Raw genomic sequence first — 21498 nt, 5'->3', positions numbered from 1 at the left:
CATATCAACCGCCTCCTTTCCCACTCATTTGCATAATGTCAGGTGAAAAAAGGGTCTTTGAGTAAAGTAAACTGAGCCAATGGAAACCCAAAATGTATGGTGTCATTTTTCATTTAGTTTGAGCACAATGTCTTGAGAAAAATTAGAACACACATGGAAACAACCCCATTGTTTTCATCAGTGTGCACATTTCACAGTAAGATATACAAAACATGTAATATTTAACATGTACACACATGCAACTTTTCAACATACTTCTTTTGGATGTAACAAAGAAAATCATGAATCGTTATACTATAAACATTGTTGTTTTCACAAGTCGACGGTAAAATGTCTTAACTCTTAATATCCAGAAATATAACTAGCAAACAAAGTGCTTCACTTGCCACACATACTTTTACAGCTTGTTTTCTGTGTACATAACTTAATAAGTTAATAACAATAACATCCTTAGGCACCAAAATAAATAAATACATAAAAACTGATGCACAAAGTATGTGAAATGTAACTATCTAAATGTTTATTATTAAACAAATGCGAGTTTAAATTATTAGTAAGTAATTGTAGCCAACGTTTTCACTAAAGTAAAATCAGGCATGTGTGGTTTTGAAGCGCCACTTTTTGATATATTTACTACTGCTTAATCTAACTAAATTTAAAATAAAAGATTTTGGTGGGAATTGAACTTGAACTTGTTCCTGGACCCACGGCAACATTACCTCATTTTTTATTCTAAAACCCAATATTCAATTTTGAATAATGGTCTGATACCACCGTGTAACAATTTTTTTTTTTTTTTTGGTTCCTGGGTAGTAAGTGTTATTTCCTAATTGCTTATGCCTCAAAAGTATAGAAAATGGCTATTATTCCCCACAAACTTTGCTTTTGTGACCAGGACAGTGATATTTTGAAATTTACCTATTTTCCAGAACATTCCAGATAGATTCAGTGCTGAGTAAACTTGGAGTAACTTCTAGAACTTTCTAGAACTTTCCAGTAATATAAATAGTAGTATAAATACAGGGGCCTTAAGCCCACCAGTTCAGTTTAGTTCCAGCTGCCTAAGTGGATACATATCTGCATTTTTCTGAGATGGCATCAAGAGGCTGCAATGGTGGCATTCCTGATGGGTCTCCAAGGCGGTTTTACCAAGTTTCCCTGCTATCTTTGCCTTTGGGACAGCAGGGACACCAAGGCGCACTACTACAGGCGGGACTGGCCACAGCGGACCGAGTTCTCTGTGGGGAGGAACAACGTCAAGTGGAAGCCACTGGTGGACCCCCGGAAGGTGCTGATGCCACCACTGCACATCAAATTGGGCCTTATGAAACAATTTGTCAGAGCTCTAGATAAGGAGTCGGCAGCCTTCAAGTACCTTCAAGACTTCTTCCCTAAGCAGTCTGAGGCAAAGGTCAAAGCCGGTGTCTTCGTTGGACCACAGATAAAGAAGATCCTGGAGTGCAATGAATTCCCCAAGAAGCTCACTAGTAAGGAGAAAGCGGCTTGGAACAGCTTTGTCGCAGTGGTTCGGGGCTTCCTGGGCAAACACAAGGCCGAAAACTGTGTGGAGCTGGTTGAGACTCTGGTGAAGAACTACGGCACAATGGGCTGTAGGATGTCCCTCAAAGTCTTCAGTCTTTATTAATTGTTTTTGTTATCGTGCCTTTTTGTTTAATAAATAAGCATTCAGCACTTCAATCCGCAGTACTTGGTTCCTGGTCTGTGACATCAGCAACAAGCCACCCTGCCACAATAACATATTATTACTCTACTCACTAGTAGTCCTGAATTGTAATTCTTACTGTACATTGTTGACTTGTGTCACTCTTGGGAAATGCATTGTTGACATGAAACCTCTTCATTACTTGTCTGCCTTAAATGTGTACAAAGCTGCAAGGTAAGTGAAAATAAATGAACGTGTATTTACAACTACTGTAGGTTGCATAAATACACACACAAAATTAAATGAGAATGAGAAGCAGGGTATTTATTTGTTTGCTCTGCTTACTGTTGGTGTGCTTTACTATTAGGCAATGTTTAGCCAAATAGATTGTTCAATTTATATTAAAATTCCTGGCATATGCACCTCATCCACTAAAGTTTCCAGTGCGTGATGTAGCTACAGAGCACCCACTGACTCAGCATCTATGGTTCATTGTAATAGGGGAGACCTGTGCTGACTCTGGTGTATTCATAGTGCTGCAGGAAGAGGGCAGCAGCTGTTCAATATCTGCCTGTTGGTCATAGTAATGACACGGAGAGGTGGGAGAGAGGGTGTGTGGGCTTTCCCTCTCTGAGTGGCTGAGAGGCGGGTCTGCGGGGGATTGCTAGCCCTATAAAATAACATTCTGCTGTTTCCTCAGGTCTGCCTTTAAGATGTGAACAACACGCGGAAGCTCTGGATATTGGTCTAATACCAATAAATCCACATTTTATCATCTCCTGTGTGAAACTATAACCTGTGCTTTCTGTGCATGCGCTACCTTTGGTACTGTGTTCAGAAACGAGCATTTGTCATCTTAATTACAGTATGACATCATTAACACAGGTTATGTTTATTGTCAAATCAACAGACTTCACAAGTTTGTTTTTTATTTTTAAACATCGATAAAATCTGGTCAAAGCAGCTCAATTTGATGCTGCTCCATGGACTCTCAACAGCAACATTTCTCCCAAGCTCTCTTTATATCCCGTAACCCTTTTTGCACAGCGTGTCAGAAGTCCCCATAGAAAATCAGAGGCTAGGGTATGCGAGCTGTGCATTTTTTGACAAAAAATAAAGCTTTATAGAGCTTAATCCCTTAACTCCCTTGCACCAATGCCCTCACTCCCCTATATGCCCTCGTCCAATCACCGCCCCCAGCACATCACCCACCAATCCCAAGAATGCATGATCTGTCCCACCTCCCATCCCTTATTCTTGCAATCGATCCCTTTTCTCCTTGCAACGGAGTCTCAATTACGTTCCATTGTAGCAAAGCAGGCCCCCGGGTCATTACAATACTGTAGGAACAAAACATATATATATATATATATATATATATACCTGCAAAACTCACCACCCAGAATCCTAATCATGCAATCATACACTGGGTTATATGTATTAATACAGGGTCAGCCTTGTTCCTAGCAGATAAACTCTTCAGTACATGCTAGTTCTCCAAAAAGGTGAATAATTGTGCTCCTGTTAAATCGATACCTGCTATGAATCACATCAGAGTCATACAGAGCAAGTCACAGCTCAAATCTATCTTCTCACTCGTCTGATAGGATCATATACAGTAGCTTGCGAAAGTATTGACCCCCCTTGGCATTTTTCCTATTTTGTTGCCTTACAACCTGTAATTAAAATTGATTTTTATTTGGATTTCATGTAATGGACATACACAAAATAGTCCAAATTGGTGAAGTGAAATGAAAAAAATAACGTGTTTAAAAAAATTCTAAAAAATAAATAACGGAAAAGTGGTGCGTGCATATTTATTCACCCCCTTTGCTATTAAGCCTCTAAATAAGATTACCTTCAGAAGTCGCATAATTAGTTAAATAAAGTCCACCTGTGTGCAATCTAAGTGTCACATGATCTGTCACATGATCTCAGTATATATACACCTGTTCTGAAAGGCCCCAGAGTCTGCAGCACCACTAAGCAAGGGGCACCACCAAGCAAGCGGCACCATGAAGACCAAGGAGCTCTCCAAACAGGTCAGGGACAAAGTTGTGGAGAAGTACAGATCAGGGTTGGGTTATAAAAAAATATCCGAAACTTTGAACATCCCACGGAGCACCATTAAAGCCATTATTAAAAAATGGAAAGAATATGGCACAACAACAAACCTGGCAAGAGAGGCCCACCCACCAAAACCCACGAACCAGGCAAGGAGGGCATTAATCAGAGAGGCAACAAAGAGACCAAAGATAACCCTGAAGGAGCTGCAAAGCTCTACAGCGGAGATTGGAGTATCTGTCCATAGGACCACTTTAAGCCGTACACTCCACAGAGCTGGGCTTTACGGAAGAGTGGCCAGAAACAAGCCATTGCTTAAAGAAAAAAATAAGCAAACATGTTTGGTGTTTGCCAAAAGGCATGTGGGAGACTCCCCAAACATATGGAAGAAGGTACTCTGGTCAGATGAGACTAAAATTGAGTTTTTTGGCCATCAAGGAAAACGCTATGTTTGGCACAAACCCAACACCTCTCATCACCCCGAGAACACCATCGGCAGGGACTGGGAAACTGGTCAGAATTGAAGGAATGATGGATGGCGCTAAATACAGGGAAATTTTTGAGGGAAACCTGTTTCAGTCTTCCAGAGATTTGAGACTGGGACAGAGGTTCACCTTCCAGCAGGACAATGACCCTAAGCATACTGCTAAAGCAACACAAGTGGTTTAAGGGGAAACATTTAAATGTCTTGGAATGGCCTAGTCAAAGCCCAGACCTCAATCCAATTGAGAAGCTGTGGTATGACTTCAAGATTGCTGTACACCAGCGGAACCCATCCAACTTGAAGGAGCTGGAGCAGTTTTGCCTTGAAGAATGGGCAAAAATCCCAGCGGCTAGATGTGCCAAGCTTATAGATACACAGCCCAAGAGACTTGCACCTGTAATTGCTGCAAAAGGTGGCTCTACAAAGTATTGACTTTGGGGGGGTGAATACTTATGCACGCTCAAGTTTTCTGTTTTTTTGTCTTAGTTCTTGTTTGTTTCACAATCAAAAATATTTTACATCTTCAAAGTGGTAGGCATGTTGTATAAATCAAATGATACAAACCCCCAAAAAACCCATTTTAATTCCAGGTTGTAAGGCAATAAAATAGGAAAAATGCCAAGGGGGGGGGTCAATACTTTCACAAGCCACTGTACATGATTTATGTTTCCCCACCTGTAAGTAGCCTATACACTTCAGGTAAGTTACCAATGCAATTTGGTGTATGCGTTACTGTGACAGGCTGGCGAGTGGATTGAGGCTCAGAGACAGAGTAAAGGCAAAAATAAAGTTCTTTATTAAATAAAAAAATAAACAAATAAACAGGCACAAGGGCCAACAAGAACGAGGTTCAAACAGAAATAATCAAAAATGAACTTACAAAGTAAACGGTTAGGTTCCAGGTCTTCCTTTAATTCTAAACAAAAAACTCTCCAACATAAAAGCAAACTCCCAAACAAAGGAACACATTCCAAACAGAGAAACACACTGCCAGCCAGGGCCTCTCCCTTGGCTTTTATCCCCTGTGGCTGGAGCCCAATTAATCAATAATTATTCAATTAGGGCTCCAGCCACATTCTCACATGTTTTTCTGGCAGGGAGAAATTTAACTCCCTCCCTGCCAGTTCCAAACATATTCATATAGACGGGGAGTTCCCCGTCACATATCCCCCCCCCCCCCCTTGTGCCAAGCACACATGGCCCCAACGGCCACCTCCCCCCTTAAGTCCCAAAGTCCTTTGTCCAGTCCAGGGACGTGGAGAGGTCCGTGATCCATGGGGGCGGCCAAGGTGGAATATTTGGTTCCCCATCTGGTGTCCTCCCAGCAGCAACCCCAGGCGATGCGGGCAGGCAGGCAACCCCAGGCGATGCGGAGCAGTTGGCCTCCCCAGGCGGTGGCGCTGTGCCTCTTAGCCGCCGGGCAGCTTGTCTCCGCGCTCCCCTCAGCAGCCAATACAGAGGCTGGCTGGATCCTCCAGCATCTTCTGCTGGCTGTGGAGGAAGAGACAGCGCCCGCTGTTCCCCCTCTGTTGAAGGTGGAGGGAGAGACAGCTCCGGCTGTTCTCCCTCTGCTGGTGGTGGAGGAGGGAGAGACAGCTCCAGCTGTTCTCCCTCTGCTGGTCCCTTCAGCCCTGGGCCTGTGGACTTCCCCTTCTTGGGCCGTGGATGCACCAATTCCTCACGCTCGGGCTCCTTCCCCTCGGGCTGTGGACGTTCGGGCTCCTCCTCTCCGGGCTCTGGGAGTGGCAGCTCCTCCTCCTCTCCGGGCTCTGGGAGACGGCAGCAGCAGCGGCTCCCCCTCTCTGGGCCAGGTATGCCAGGACCATGATGAATATTTCCTGGAGGAACCCCGGGTGATGCTCTCCCTCCCACTCCTCCCATCTCTCCCCATCTCGATGCCACAGCATGTTGATGGCGATGGGAAGGTCGTGGAAGAGGTCCGCTCCGGGGTGCACCAACCACTCCCAGATCTCCCGTGATGGTGGTGAAGGTGGTGCTGGTGGGGTGGCTGCCAAGGACGGGGTTGGTGGTTGCTCCTGGTCCGGGTTGTGGGGGCATCCTGCCCAGTTGTGGCCATCCTCCTCACAACGCCCACACCAGTCAGCAATTGGCCCTTCTGGACAGGACCTCCACCAGTGGTCATCCTTCCCGCACCAGGTGCACCACGGGAACAAGCTTGCTGGGTCCAAAAACTTGTTAAATGACTCATTAATAATAACAATAATAATAATAATAACAATAATAATAATAATAATAATAATAATAATAATAATAATAATAATAATAATAAATTGAAGGTAAGAAATGAAATTCTTTGTCTACAATTATACATTGCCTTTTGTACACTGAAGATAGCGTGTACATAGTACTGCACATTTATTCCAGACTGAGAATGTTTTCAAAATGATTAGTAGATGCTTGCATGGTTTTTAAAAAAATTACAGTTTAACTAAAAGTTGGAAAGTGAATGTGGCAAAGTGGGCAGCAGTAAGCAGATGTAGAGGTGATGTGGTGCTTATTAATGATGGATACAAAGACAGTTCACAGTGACAAACAGCTCTTTAATAGGCTGGGTTGTGTGCCTGTAACACTTAAATAATAAAGAATGGGCTCTACACAACAATGTGTATCACTCCGTTCATAAATAGGATTTCAGTCCAGAAATAATGAAGCACGAATAAATACACACAAAAACAGAGCACGTTCAAAAAGTCCAAAATAAATGCTCTTGGTGCAGGTGGTGAAATACAATGGTGTACAGTGGTGAAGTGTAGTCTGGGTTTAACCTTTTGCGGTTTTATGTTGGACCAGGTCCGACACTACAATTTTTCCTTTCCAGTCCAATGTCGGTACCTGTCCGTCATCATCAAAAATATGTCAAGAACAGGTCTCTAGTCGTTTTTTCTCCGGAAAAAGCTGTGAAAACCTTTCAATGGTGAGTGAGACTAACAGAAGCGTTTTGAAGAGTGTGGTGACAAAATGAGTGATCAGGAGTTGATTTATCAGTATGCACTACTATAAGAACATAAGGAAATTTACAAACGACATGAGGCCATTCGGCCCATCTTGCTCGTTTGGTTGTTAGTAGCTTGTTGATCAGAATCTCATTAAGCAGCTTCTTGAAGGATTCCAGGGTGTCAGATTCAACAACATTACTGAAGAGTTGGTTCCAGACCCTCACAATTATCTTAGAGAAAACGGTGCCTCCTATTTTCTGTTCTGAATGCCCCTTTGTCTAATCTCCATTTGTGACCCCTGGTCCTTGTTTCTTTTTGCAGGTCGAAAAAGTTCCTTGGGTCGACATTAAAAATACCTTTTAGAATTTTGAATGCTTGCATCAGGTCACCGCGTAGTCTTCTTTGTTCAAGATTGAAAAGATTCAATTATTTTAGCCTGTCTCCATAAACCTGGAATAATTCTGGTCGCTCTTCTTTGCACTCCTTCTAGAGCAGCAATATCCTTTTTGTAGCGATGTGACCAGAACTGAACACAATATTCTAGATGACATCTTACTAATTGTGGCAAAGTGCCTGTCCCTGTGTGTATTTTGTGTTATCTGTAGTGTGTTAAATGTTGGTGTATAGTCATTGGTACACGGGATATAAACGGGTCTGTGTTTCACGTGTGTTTAAAAATGCATATTTGTATTGCACAGCACTTCACGTGCAAGTAAAAAGTAATAATATGTGAGCAAGGGGAATTGCACTTTATTAATTCACATGCTGTTGTACCGCGACTCCAACTGAATGATTGATTACCAGTCAAGTCTCGGTACAGCTGCATAAAAGCTGCATGTTTTCACCCACTTGGGGTTGTGTGTTTGGTGAGTGGAGAACGGGATAGGAGACAGAGGTAATAATTGTAAAAATAATAAGGAGTTAAATCTGCTCACCGTGTTTTGTCTGCATGGTTCGTTTTGTTTTTTATTTTGCCGACGAGTGCCGTGTCCTGTGTTTTTTTTTTGTTGCAACCATTTATTTTCTGTGTCTGTTCATTCATTAAATGCTGAGCGAGACCATTCGCTCAGCTCCACCAAACTCCACACCTCTGTCGTTTTATTTACTGCTTCTGGTCTGACGTCACCCATTCCGGCCATCTTTGTGATACTTATGCATTGTACAGTTTTAATATTACTTCCTTTGTTTTAAATTCAACACTTTTCACAATATATCCGAGCATCTTGTTGGCCTTTTTTATAGCTTCTTATAGCTTCCCCACATCTAGATGAAGGCATTTGAGTCCACATAAACTCTTAGGTCTTTTTCATAGATTTCTTCTTCAATTTCAGTATCTCCCACATGATATTTATAATGCACATTTTTATTGACTTTGTGCAGTACCTTACACTTTTCTCTATTAAGTGCCATTTGCCATGTGTCTACCCAGTTCTGAATTTTGTCTAGATTCTTATGAATGACCTTTGGTGCTGCAACAGTGTTTGCCACTCCTATTTTTGTGTCATCTGCAGATTTAACAAGTTTGCTTACTATATTAGAATCTAAGTCATTAATGTAGATTAGGAATAGCAGAGGACCTAATACTGATCCCTGTGGTACTCCACTGGTTACCTCGCTCCATTTTGAGGTTTCTGCTCTAATCAGTACTTTCTATTTTCCACATGTTAACCACTCCCTAATCCATGTACATGCACTTCGTTGAATCCATACTGTGTTCAGTTTGAGAATTCATTTTTTATGCGGGACTTTGTCAAAAGCTTTCTGGAAATCTAAGTAAACCATGTCATATACCTGGCAATTATCCATTGTGGATGTTGCATCCTCAAAAGAATCAAGAAGGTTAGTTAGACATGATCTCCCTTTCCTAAAACCATCCTGTCTCCCAGGATACTGTTACCATATAGGCAATTTTCCATTTTGGATATTATAGTTTCCATAAGTTTATATATAATAGAAGACAGGCTTATTGGTCTGTAGTTACCTGGTTCGGTTTTGTTTCCCTTTTTTGTGGATCGCTATTAAGTTTGCAATTCTCCAGTCTGTCGGTACAACCCCTGTGGCAAGAGGCTATTGCATGTCCTTGGTTAGTGTTTGTAAATAACATTTTTAATTTCTTTGAGTACTATTGGGAGGATCTCATCCTTTAACACTTCTGGTATGTGATAAATACAACGAACAAGGGGTGGGGCGGGGCTGGAGATGCAGTATTGAGTGTCCTTTTGATATGCAATACCTTTTAAACCTGTTTTACTATGAACAAAATTACTTTTAACCAGCGCATATAAAATAAACAGTATGGGTGAATATAAATTGTACCTGATGAGCCTGACAGGCGCTGAATAAACGGAATGCAAAGGGTTAATACTGGCTTCTCGCTACAGCTCCCAGATAATTTAACAATGACAAACGAAACAATTATTAGACCTGACAAAACAAATAAACACTCATGGTTAGTACACTGGTTTTCCTTGTCGGTCGGCTCGTAAACATAACAAAGGAACAGATTGCTTGGACACATCCCGATATACCTTCAGTCACACCCCCTTTGGTAGTGAGTGCAATCATGTATCCTCCAACCCATGACTGATACATCATTTACCGCACTAAGGCGAAGACTTCTGGTATTGTGACTCTGCCCCCATCCTGGTTGGCTGGCTTCCAACCGACCCTGGAATGAACTGCCAAACCATCCAGTCCGTGGCACACTGTTCCTGTTACACAGCGCCCTCACAGGTCGGTTGGGAGATTGTTGACTATAATTAATTCTCTCACTGTCACAGGGAGATATACAGTAGGGCTATGCATTAAATGCAAAATGGTAATGTGATTAGATAAAATCACATGGTCTAAGAACCTGGGGACAGTCCAGTAACACGGAAGTGTTTTGAAATGATACTAAGCTAAGCCTTGAAACTTGGTGTTAGGATTTACTGTGTAACAGAGATTTTTATTTACGTGATGACACCGTGTACATTGGATAAGATGTATAGGAACATAGCAAGTACTGCACTGTGCTTGTTTTCTTATATGTGATTTACAATGTCATGAATAATTTCTTTACCTAAGGTGTTGATTTCGATCATGGATCAAAAACAAAGAGGCAGTTTCAATATATATATATATATATATATATATATATATATATATATATATATATATATATATATATATATATATATATATATATATATATATATATATATATATATATATATTAGATGTGTGTGACTCGTTGAGCAACAAAGAAACTTGTAGAGTCCATGCCCCGACGAATTGAGGCTGTTCTGAGGGCAAAAGGGGGTGCAACTCAATATTAGGAAGGTGTTCCTAATATTTTGTACACTCAGTGTGTGTGTGTGTGTGTGTGTGTGTGTGTGTGTGTGTGTTTGTATATATATATATATATATATATATATATATATATATATATATATATATATATATATATATATATACACACACACACATACACTGAGCAACAAAAGAAACGTATCACTTATATTTGGATAATATTCACTAGATGCGATTGAAAAAATTACAAACTCTGTTTTGGAGCAGGTGTTGTGATTCTTGGTCTCCCGGTTCGTGGCATGTTACAGGTCTGGTTGTATCTTCTCCCCATGCTTGAAATTGCTGGCTGTGAGTACCCAAGACGGTGAGCCACAGTACGATGTCCTAGTCCAGCCTCCAACATGGCTATTGCACGAAGGCGCTGCTGTCTTGACAGACGTGGCATATTGTTTATGTTTTTTTCTGTGATTTTCTTTATTGCTTTTATTTAAGCTTGCAGTTCAGCAGCTGAAATCACTCCATATCCAGCATCCAATCAACTGTCTCGCTAATTAAGTGATTAAGGGCATAAGCTTCAGTCATAGTCACTCCAGTGTGTCATGGTCAAGGATGAATGATCGAGTGATTAAAAAGAAACCAAAAACATTTAGTCAATGTCCATCATTTATATAACATTCTTTTTTCGAAAATAAATGTGTTATAATAGTGATAAGTATCTTTTGATGCTCGGTATATATCCAGGGGTAGGCAATTCCAGTCCTGGAGAGCTGATGTCCCTCCTGGTGTTTGTTCCAACTGACCAATTATTCTTCTAATAAGCACATAATGGGTCCAATTAAATATTTTAGAGTACAGTTAAAACAAATACCAGGAGGGACACAGGCCGCCCAGGACCAATGTCCCTGACACATGTACATATATTTAGAGTTAAATTAAACTTAACATTTACATGTTGTTGTACCTTGACAGTGAGCGAATGAATCCTAGTCAACAATCTCCCTCCCGATCTGTGAGGACGCTGTATAACAGGAACACAGTGCCTCATACTGGTTGGTCTGGCAGTTCATTCCAGGGTCAGTCGGAAGCTAGCCATCCAGGAAGGTGGTGGAGTCACAACACCTGAAGCGTTATGTGATGTGTCAGTCATGGACTGGAGGAGACGTGACTGAACTAGCTATCACTGGGGGCATGACTAAGGATATAATTGGGGATGTGACAATGTAATCTGTTCCTTTGATGTGGTTAAGAGAATGATTGAGAAAGAAAGCAGACTGTGAAAAGCATAACGTGAGTATTTTGTTTGTTTGTGGAAACTGTCTGTGTTTGTCACTGTTAGCACTCACTGTCAGGAGAAGTGACCGTGTCTGTGTTGTTCTTTGTATTACTATTTCGGGACTGAACCCCGTGGTTTATACGCTGGCAATACACATTGTTGTGTAGTGCCAGAATTATTATTTAACAGTCTCAAGTAGAAAAGAAAGAAAATAAAGAACTGTTTTGAACCATAAACTTTGTATCTGTTGTTGTTGGAGCACATGCATCACCTGTACACCTGAGCACTGCAAACCACTCAATCACATGTACCTATACTTTTTATCAGTTATAGAACTGTCTATATTTGTCTTTCCAAATGACGGACAAAGACACAAGATATATTTTTTCTTTCTTTCTTTTTTTTTTTTTTTTTTTTTTTTTTTTAGGTATTCGTTTATGCAGTGATGTGTGCCAAGACTGGTACACAATTCAATGCAATACCCGTTTTGATAGTAAAGACTACAACATCTCATTTTGAAAAAACATGTCCCTCCCAGCCATTCATCGGTAGAAAAAGTATAATATTCATTACCACGTTTTAACAAAATGTTTTAGTAGAGGAGGCAAAGTAGCTTTCCTTATTGTATGAGTACATAGTAAAAGTCTCCGTCAACACAAAGCATTAAGTGTGCATTTAAGTCAGTATTCTGAAGCAAGCGCACGTCTTGCTTCACAGTTTAAATACTTTAAACACAGTACCTTATCACGGCTACAACAAAAAATGCCAAAATAAGTGACAAAATAATCTCCACAAAATTAGTGATGATGACTGTGAGGTAAAGCGTACCGTACCGTACAGTGCCAAGCTAAAATAAACCCCCCCATGAGGGAATATCAAAAAGCAAAAAAAAAAAAAAAAAACCTGCATTCCCAAAGCCGTGATGAAAGCCAGCTGTCTTTGCAACCTCATGCTTTTAAAGACGTATAATTGTTTTCGCCTTTTTGTTCGTCTCATCCTTTCCCGTTTTGCCTCTTCATAATGACCAAAACAAAATACTGTACAACGGCAGGACAGCAAAACATGCTGTATTACATAACAACGGATCCATGTCTAACAAATGTGACATCGGTCAACATGGAAGAGAGGTCAGAACCCCGAACACTGTTGATTTAAACATATGTGAATGTGGACAGGTATATCGCGACTGTATCGGTACTGCACCGGTATTGAAAAGTGAGATAGGGCAGAAAGTGGTTTCGTAATGGTATATTCTATACTGAAACAAACTACTAGTATCATACCGATACAAGTGTGAACAGGGCTTTAGTCTTGTTTACAAATAAATACAATATTTAGTATTCATTTTTCAGCAGTTTTCGTTCTTTGCTTTTTGCCGGGAGATTCTACTCGCACAATGAGCTCAAGTACAAAAGTACTGCACGACAGCAAACTAAATCGCCCCAAATGTTCATAAACAAAATACTTACTGTTGTGAAATCTGTAAGAAACTTCCGAGGTGACAGACAAATCAAACGCATTTCACTAAAGTTCCGTCCGAACCAATGAGTATCCATGGTTTCACTGAAACTTTCAATTTTCCTTTACACGAGATTACTGCACATGCTGGTGTCAAAGTGCAACTTTTTACCTAAGAGCATACAAAATTGTTTTACTAGACCCAGAATCCTTACTGACCTAAAGGAAACAGAAGACATTTTTACAAAAGATGTTGATTGGATGCCAGAAGGAGAAGATCTCAGTTTGAAGATAAACAAAAGGAACTAGAGTTTATCTTCAAACTGTGAACTTTGGAACCTCTGGGAATGAACATTCTATTCTAATAATGATGACACTATCCACAGAATTGTTGTTTAATTACAAATATTGAATAATAACAAGTTTACTGCACTGGGTTTTTTAAACAGCTGAAGAAGGGCTTTTGCCTGAAACGCCCTGAAAAAATAAATAAATAAATAAAAAAACGCCCTGAAAAATAAATAAATAAATAAATATATTTATCTTTTGTGAACATTTTTGAAAACACATTTTTTTAAAAACCTTATATATACCTTATAACCTTATATATATATATATATATATATATATATATATATATATATATATATATATATATATATATATATATATATATATATATATATATATATATATATATAGCTCAAAGAGCCAGCTGCCCAACGTTTCGCTATGTTGTACATATCTTTCTCAAGGGCTTCATTGAGCTACAGGAAAATAATTCCATCTATGGTTTCTGTGACATCAAAAATTACAGGACCGAAGGTACAGTAATGTATATATGGTCACAGAAACCCGGATGGAATTGTTTTCCTGTAACTCACTGAAGAGGTCCATCTATTTTTTTTTTTTATAATATATGGATACCCTTGTGATGCTAATATTAAAGAAGACGAGGTTCAGCAGTACAGTTGGGTTTTATTTCAATTTCTTTCAGTGCTGTACAGACGTTCTATGTCGTATCCATTACTGCATCAGCTTTATTTGGATGATTGCCTTTACCTTGTTTTAATTTCCTGTTCCTCTCCAGTTTCTCCGAGATATGACAAGTACCAGCTTTACATTTTTTTTTTTTAAATATATTCTCATTAATGAACATTTCTGTACTGTGGATGTTGTCGAGTGATTGAAAACGAGACATTTTGTGTTTGAATTGAAAGTGAGGGTCTCAAGCAGTCAAATGGGTGAAAGTTCAAGTATATTTTCTTCTAGAGGAATTATCACTTTTGACGGCACTACTGTGGTGCCCTTTCCAAAGTTTAAAACTGACAGTTGAGATTACTAGATGTTTCTACACTATAAAAATTGACAATGCTGTTACCACGTATGGTGTGTTCTGGTAATATTTACAATTTAGAGCTTAGATTGAACGGCCATGTTCGAGATGCAAGTGGTAAAGTCTACATAGGAGCACCAAACGTAATTCAGGGGATTATAAAAGTAGGCCAGTATGCACTATTTTAAGATGTAAACTCTATAAGGATCAGAAGAAATGCAGACTGCAGGACAACAGTGTCCTCACTTGAGGACCTTGCATTTTTAATTTGTAAAGGAGTTTTATTTTATTTTCAGAAGAATTAAACACATCAGATCACAAATGTATTATGTAACAGAGTACTGTAAATGTGAGGGGGTGGTATAATGATTGGTCCCTCTGGATAATACATAGAGGACTGCGTACATTTGATGCGGAACAGGTGTAATATGGTGCTTAGTTGAGAACCACGCCCAACATATTCAATTCATTATCAAAGGGGGGACTAGACATCAAAAGATAGCAGGTGAATAACAAAAACAAACACATGAGGTTTGAACATTACAATATAAATAAAAATATAAGTATGTCAGAACATAAAACATTTTACTTGGTGTATAATGCAGATGCCTTTTGAAGTAACATGGAGATTAATTGAGGTACATGCTTCTCCAAAAGCCATCAAAAGGTACTAGTCCTTTTTCTAGAAATGGCTACACAAATAAAAGCTGCTATGAAGATTATTTTCTATCTGCATTCTTGTCTTTTGAAACAGGTGCCAATAGCACCTGTGTCTATCACCACATGGGTATCTATAAAATTTCTGCCTGCTGACACAATGGGGGGCAATAGCATCTGACTTAATATAATTAATGTACCCTTATATAAATATATATATATATATATATATATATATATATATATATATATATATATATATATATATATATATATATATAGTACTGTGCTTTGTTCTGCAATACTTTTCACTGGGGCTTATCATTAGGGCTTCTGATTTTTCTGTGTTTTCCGACTACTTTCCTACTCTCCTTTAAAAATTAAATTCATACCTGTTAAGCCTTTCATGTATCTCAATCTCAACTGAGAAACGTGTTAACAATAAAATTGATTTCATTTACGGGCTTTTTCTATGAAACAGCTAAATGGGCTTTTAAATCATAAGTTGGGCTTTTAAATCATAAGTTGTACTTTTTCATTTTTACTACAACGATTGTAGTAAAGTGCACAACTCACAATATTGTTCATGATAGATTGTTGCGATCACGTTTCTACGTTCTGCTTGTTAATCAAAAAAAAAATAAGACTTGGCCAATTTAAAAGCGAATCTATTTGTTTCATAGAAAAAAGAAATCCCGTAAATGAAATCAATTTTACTATTAACATGTTTTGTTGTGATTGAGATACAGGCTTAACAGGTATCAATTTAATTCTTAAAGGATCGTAGAAAAATTAGAAGCGCAATACACCGATGTTTATAAAGCAACTTCAATGTAGTATAACGACCAAGATTAGATATTTTGACATATCCGATGGATCACTGGAACAGATTATACGTGATATGGCATATTGTACTGTATTTGGTTAGAAAACATTTAGAACTCAAATTTAAATGAGAAATGTATGAGGTCACCATTTTTTTTTTTTTTGTTTAATCACTGAACTGTTTCCCATCATATAACAAACATATCAGCAGAATTAATATTTTACTCTTATCAGCGGAACGTTTTAATTCAGAGGCATTTAATTACAGCATGCAACAGAGTCAAGAGTAACGCTGAGTCTTCTCTATCAAACGCGTCACAGGCAGTATAAACTGTGTACAGTACATCTAAACAAATAAAAGGAAGAAAGTGCAATTTGCTTTACATGACATCATTTCCTTGGAGGGGGAAATGTAAATATATCGAAAGAATGCCTCTAGGGCACATTTTTTATGTGTTACTTGTAGTTCATGTTTATGTTAGTAAAGAAACAGTCGCAGTTTAACCTACAACTAACGTACACAAAATAAATAAACAAACAACCGAGGATTTAATATTTTACATACATAGACGTTTATGCCATTTTAGTTTGGTACTGTGTTACCGTATTGTGTTGAAATGAGTTTGTCTTCTAAAGAGCGAAAGTAACTGGGTGTAGTAGCTCTTTCCATTTCTGTGTAGCTCTAGGGTGAAATTGTTTAGTTTTCTCCCAGTGATGGAACACTACCATTTGGATGTGCATGTAAACAGGCTGGAAGTCTATCTTTTTTTTTTCTTTTCTAAACAGTAATAATGCAAAAAACTAAATTAAATGAATACCAAGGTAACTAAAACAAACTTACCCAGCCCTGGTACGAAGGTATTGAGAAACAAGCAGATGACAGCGACAGGGAAAGGCATACAGGGTATAGCGGCTCTCAGGGGTCCCTTCTTTTCTCTCACTTGGATAACAACTCCACTTGTAGAGGAAGGTATTCCCTTTTCATTCATTTCTGTGTCTTTCTGGTCCATTTTCTAAAATACAATGTTGTTACGTCGTGTTTTCTTGAGCCGTAAAATATTCCCAACTGCAACTGTATGAAGTGAATTCTGTTTCGCTCGCACTCCCTGTCTACCACCCATTGAACAGACTGGGGAGGGAGGGGGGCGTTGACGGGAGACTTCATTTAATTTTGCGTGATGCATTTATTAAAGTGACAGTGTACCATTGAGATGTCACCAGATTTATTAAAATAACGGCGCTCCTCCTTAGCTATTATGAATAGACTATTTGTGGTACGGTACCCTTAAAATTGATGGAAGAATATTATTTATGGAGTGGTATCACAACTGCAATGATGTGACATTGTACTAAATTAACAAGTTATTGTATCCATAATTTAAACTGGGCTGTTTATATTTGGAATTGTAGATTCCTGGATTGCCCTTGACTGAAGAACATTTTTGGGCATACAGGAAAAAAAACAACAAAAGAAAAACCCCCCAAAACAAAACAACTTATGACGGAGGGATGTAAGCAAATGTATTAGGAAAAGGCCCTGTCTATTTACACCACTACTGTGTGTAAATAGTGATTAAATATGCATTTCTTATATCACTGCTGTTTAAATAATAAGAAATAGTAATGGGGTAAATATTGTATTACTATTACTGTCCTCAGTCCTAACCTTATTCCTGGGAAACCAATAACCACATCCCTCCATAACCTAATCATTATTTACAGATATTACAAGCAACACCAAGGTATTTCTACAGCTATGGCCAAAAGTTTTGTATCACGTAGAATTTTAAGACTGAGACATAATAAAAAAAAAATATATATGTAACCATAATTATTACTATTATTATTTTTAATTTAGTAGTCACCAATTATTTGTATTATTTTCTCCCAATTCAGAATATCCAATTATAATTTTTAAGCTTGGCTCACTGCTACCACCCCTGCTCTAACTCGGCAGCAGTAAAGACGAAACACGCTGTCCTTCGAAGAGTGTGCCGTGAGCTTCTTTTCACCCTGCAGACTCACCATGCAGCCACCATGGAGCAACAGCGTCGGAGGACAACGCAGCTCTGGGCAGTTTCCAGGCAAGCCTTCAGGCGCCCGGCTAGACTACAGGGGTCGCTGGTGCGCGGTACGTCGAGCTACAGTTTGGTTCTGTTGGTGTTTATAGGATTTCCAGACCATTTATTATTATTATTGCTATAGGATGGAGAAAGTCACAATAATCACCCACATGCTTGTATATTACCTGATAAAAACCTTACCTCTCTAGTATTTATTTCTTAGCAGACTCCCTTACCCAGGGTGACTTACAGTTGTATACAAAAAATATTTTTTAAAAATTACAGCACAATTAAGAGCAAGATACAAAATACAATGACTTCAGTCCTAATAAGAGAAAATACAAAACACAGTACAATTTGATATCGAGGCAGTTCAAGAGCAGATAACAGTGTTGACAGTTACATCAGGGTTAGATACGAGTGCAGGTGAAATACAAAATATTACAGATTGGGTTCAGTGCAGCATTAAATACAGTAAAATAGGAAGCAGATAAGTGCAAGTGTATACAATAGTTATTTATGTGGCTGACATTAAAATGTAACATGTTAAATTTAGGAATGTGTGGAACACAAAGTACTGAGTGAAGTACATTGGGCACTTATCTATCACAACAGATATCAATTGTGTTATGTGGAGTTAAATGATGGAAACACTGGTCATTGAACGGTTAATATCTCACTGTCCTGGATATTTTGGTACTCTTGTCATTTTAGAATGGCTTCATTCATTCATTCATTCATTCATTCATTCATTCACTAATGTATTGATGTCCCCACTAGAGGGAGCAGGCAGCTCAAGGGGTAACACAAATTTTGAAACAATACATGAAACACGGGAGGAAAAAACGTTTATTATTATTTAACATTAAGCATTACAGTTTCACATTACAGTATTAGGCATAGCCTGTCAACCATTTTAGGTGCAGGACAGAAAGATTAGAACATGATTCATGAGCATTTAACGAAACACAGCCAAGCCTACAAAACAATTGGGGATGAAATACAATGAGTTTTGGTGGGACATTGGAGTGCAGATTAACTACTTTTATGATTGCTATTTAACTGGGCTTTTTGTCACTTTTTCTTTATATGACATTTGCATCATTCTAATTCAGAATGTTAATATATCATTTTAAATAGCTATACAAATAATGATACAAACTATGTCTTAAGAACTATGGACACAGGGCAACTAATCCCCAAGAATAAAAAAAGAAAATGGCACAAGTGTGTTGGTTCATGGAAAGGTCCAACAATATTCTATGCCAATCCTCTAAGCATTTGATTTGCCTATGCGGTATAGCTGTAGTTGATGCTAGGTAGAACCTATGAAACTAGAACCTATTTGATACATAGCAGATGTAATGGGAAAGAATAGTATATACATGCAAGTCTTTAAAAGTCGAAATCTTGACTTTGAAGCTGGAAATCTCACCTTTAAAAACTTGAAATATCGACTTTGGAGCTCAGTTTCATCTTTAAAACTCATCTTTATTTTTTATTGTATTTATCTTTTTTCACTATTATTTCCCTATATTAGTGTTTACTATTACAATTTTTACATTTTATTCTTATAATTTATTTATTTTGTCCATTGTTTATTATGCAGCCACTCATCCTGCCCCCCCCCCATCCCCCACCCCAAAGATTTTTTCCTTGCAATAGAATTGTAGTGATTCAAGATGGGTTATTTTTGTTAAAGTTCTGATGCCACCTTTGAATGCAAACACCCTACCTGAAGACAAGACCTTTGAGATCCTGAAAGCTTGTGATTAATTATTGTTTAGTTAGACCAATAAAAAGTGTCACATCTACTTAACTTTGCCTATCTTTAAAACTTAAAATGTCACCATTCTACGTACAGGCTGGGTCTGGGGAAAAGCCAAAGACGGAACGCAGAACTCTTGTTGACAGCACTGCTGACTTAAGCCTCAAATTCACTACCTCAGGTTTTAATAATGTCTAAAAACTGACTTTACTATTATAGATTTATTTTCCATCACATATTATAGAATCATATCTGTTTAAAAAAGCAGCTAAAGTTTGGAGTAAGCCTGTTTTATACAGGATTGATCAATAATTAATCAACGTTTTTCTTTAGGCATGTGGGAAAGTGCTGAGTACAAATCACACAGACAATTCCGAACAGGTGCAAGGGTGTTTATTGAAATGTTTTGCAATGTCCAGAGCTTTATCACATATACCTGTAAATAATAAATGATGGAAGCACCTCTACCCCAGCTGGGGGACAACCTTGATTTCATCGGTTGCCCATCGGCAGGGCCGGTGTCAGGGAGGGCGCGAGGGATGCGACTGCATCTGGCCCCGCCTTTGGCGGGGCCCATACCTTAGATATTCTATAAAATCTTTGCCCATGCCATTTTTTTTTTAAGTCCATTATCGAAAAACAACAACAACAAAAAAACTGTTCTCCCATTGGTTCAAAAATAAACCGTGGCAAAGTCGGTTGTTCAAAGCAAAAAGAGTAGAAAAGACAGCTAGAAATTTCTCAAAAAGAAGCAGAAAATGCTAAAATAAATAAATAAATAAAAGTGTACAGTAAATGGTTTAAAGTGGGCCGACAACAGCAGATGGAAGTGTAGCGTGGCAACCGGACTGCCAACCTCCTCCTCGCACGAAAAATAAACAACAGGTGAGCCAGAGGAAAGACGTGAATCAGAGACATTGCATTGGAAACATACAACAGCAAATACAAGGTACTGAATCATGTATTGTAAACCCGGTACCCAGTCAGACACCTTTATGTGATTTTTATGATCCAGCTACTTGGCCTGACTTTTGTACCAAAGAGAAAGCTAAGAGTTGAAATCATGAAACATAAACCTGTGCAGCTAAATAAACTGACGTTGAATTCCGCAAAAATCACAGATTTTTTTAACAAAACTTCAATTAGATTTATTTTAGGTTGAATGTTTTTTGTTTGTTTGTTTGTTTGTTTGTTTGTTTTTTGCACTAAAGCCCAGTGAATCCTAGCACCGGCCCTGCCCATCGGGGCCGGCGGTCAAGGAGGTCGTTGACCCGGTCCCGGTGGTGGGAGCAGCGGAACAGAGAGAAGAGGTGGTGCTCAGATGTTCCGCTGTGCTGGAGCGGTGAGTATCCCAGACTGAGCTGATACCAGGGAGTCCTTGAAGTCCTCAGCAAGTTTCACTGCTTGGTCCACGGTGTCGTGGTTGTTTCAATGGCTTCACCCATCTACTCATTTATTTTTAGAGCAAAGTTGAGCCAGTGTACCATGTGGTTTGTGTGCAACCACTCTGGTGTGTGTATTCAGGGACCTCTTACCACGTATGGTGTGTTCTGGTAATATTTACAATTTAGAGCTTAGATTGAACTGCCATGTTCGAGATGCAAGTGGTAAAGTCTACATAGGACCACCAAACATAATTCAGGGGATTATAAAAGTAGG

At 38.8% G+C, this 21498-nt stretch overlaps 1 protein-coding gene across 2 annotated transcripts in view; it reads right to left on the bottom strand.

The window, feature by feature from the left end:
- stum (stum, mechanosensory transduction mediator homolog) overlaps positions 1–17128 on the bottom strand; it is a 42096-nt gene extending 24968 nt beyond the window's left edge. For both annotated transcript variants that reach the window (XM_041252739.1, XM_041252738.1), the window contains exon 1: positions 16850–17128. In XM_041252739.1, coding sequence (XP_041108673.1) covers positions 16850–17018 — 169 coding nt within the window. In that variant the 5' untranslated portion in view covers positions 17019–17128. The remainder of the gene's footprint in view (positions 1–16849) is intronic.
- Between the last annotated feature and the right edge of the window lie 4370 nt (positions 17129–21498).

The sequence above is a fragment of the Polyodon spathula genome, chromosome 6 (assembly GCF_017654505.1).
Source record: "Polyodon spathula isolate WHYD16114869_AA chromosome 6, ASM1765450v1, whole genome shotgun sequence".
NCBI lineage: Eukaryota > Metazoa > Chordata > Actinopteri > Acipenseriformes > Polyodontidae > Polyodon > Polyodon spathula.
This window is presented reverse-complemented; position numbering and strand designations above follow the sequence as displayed.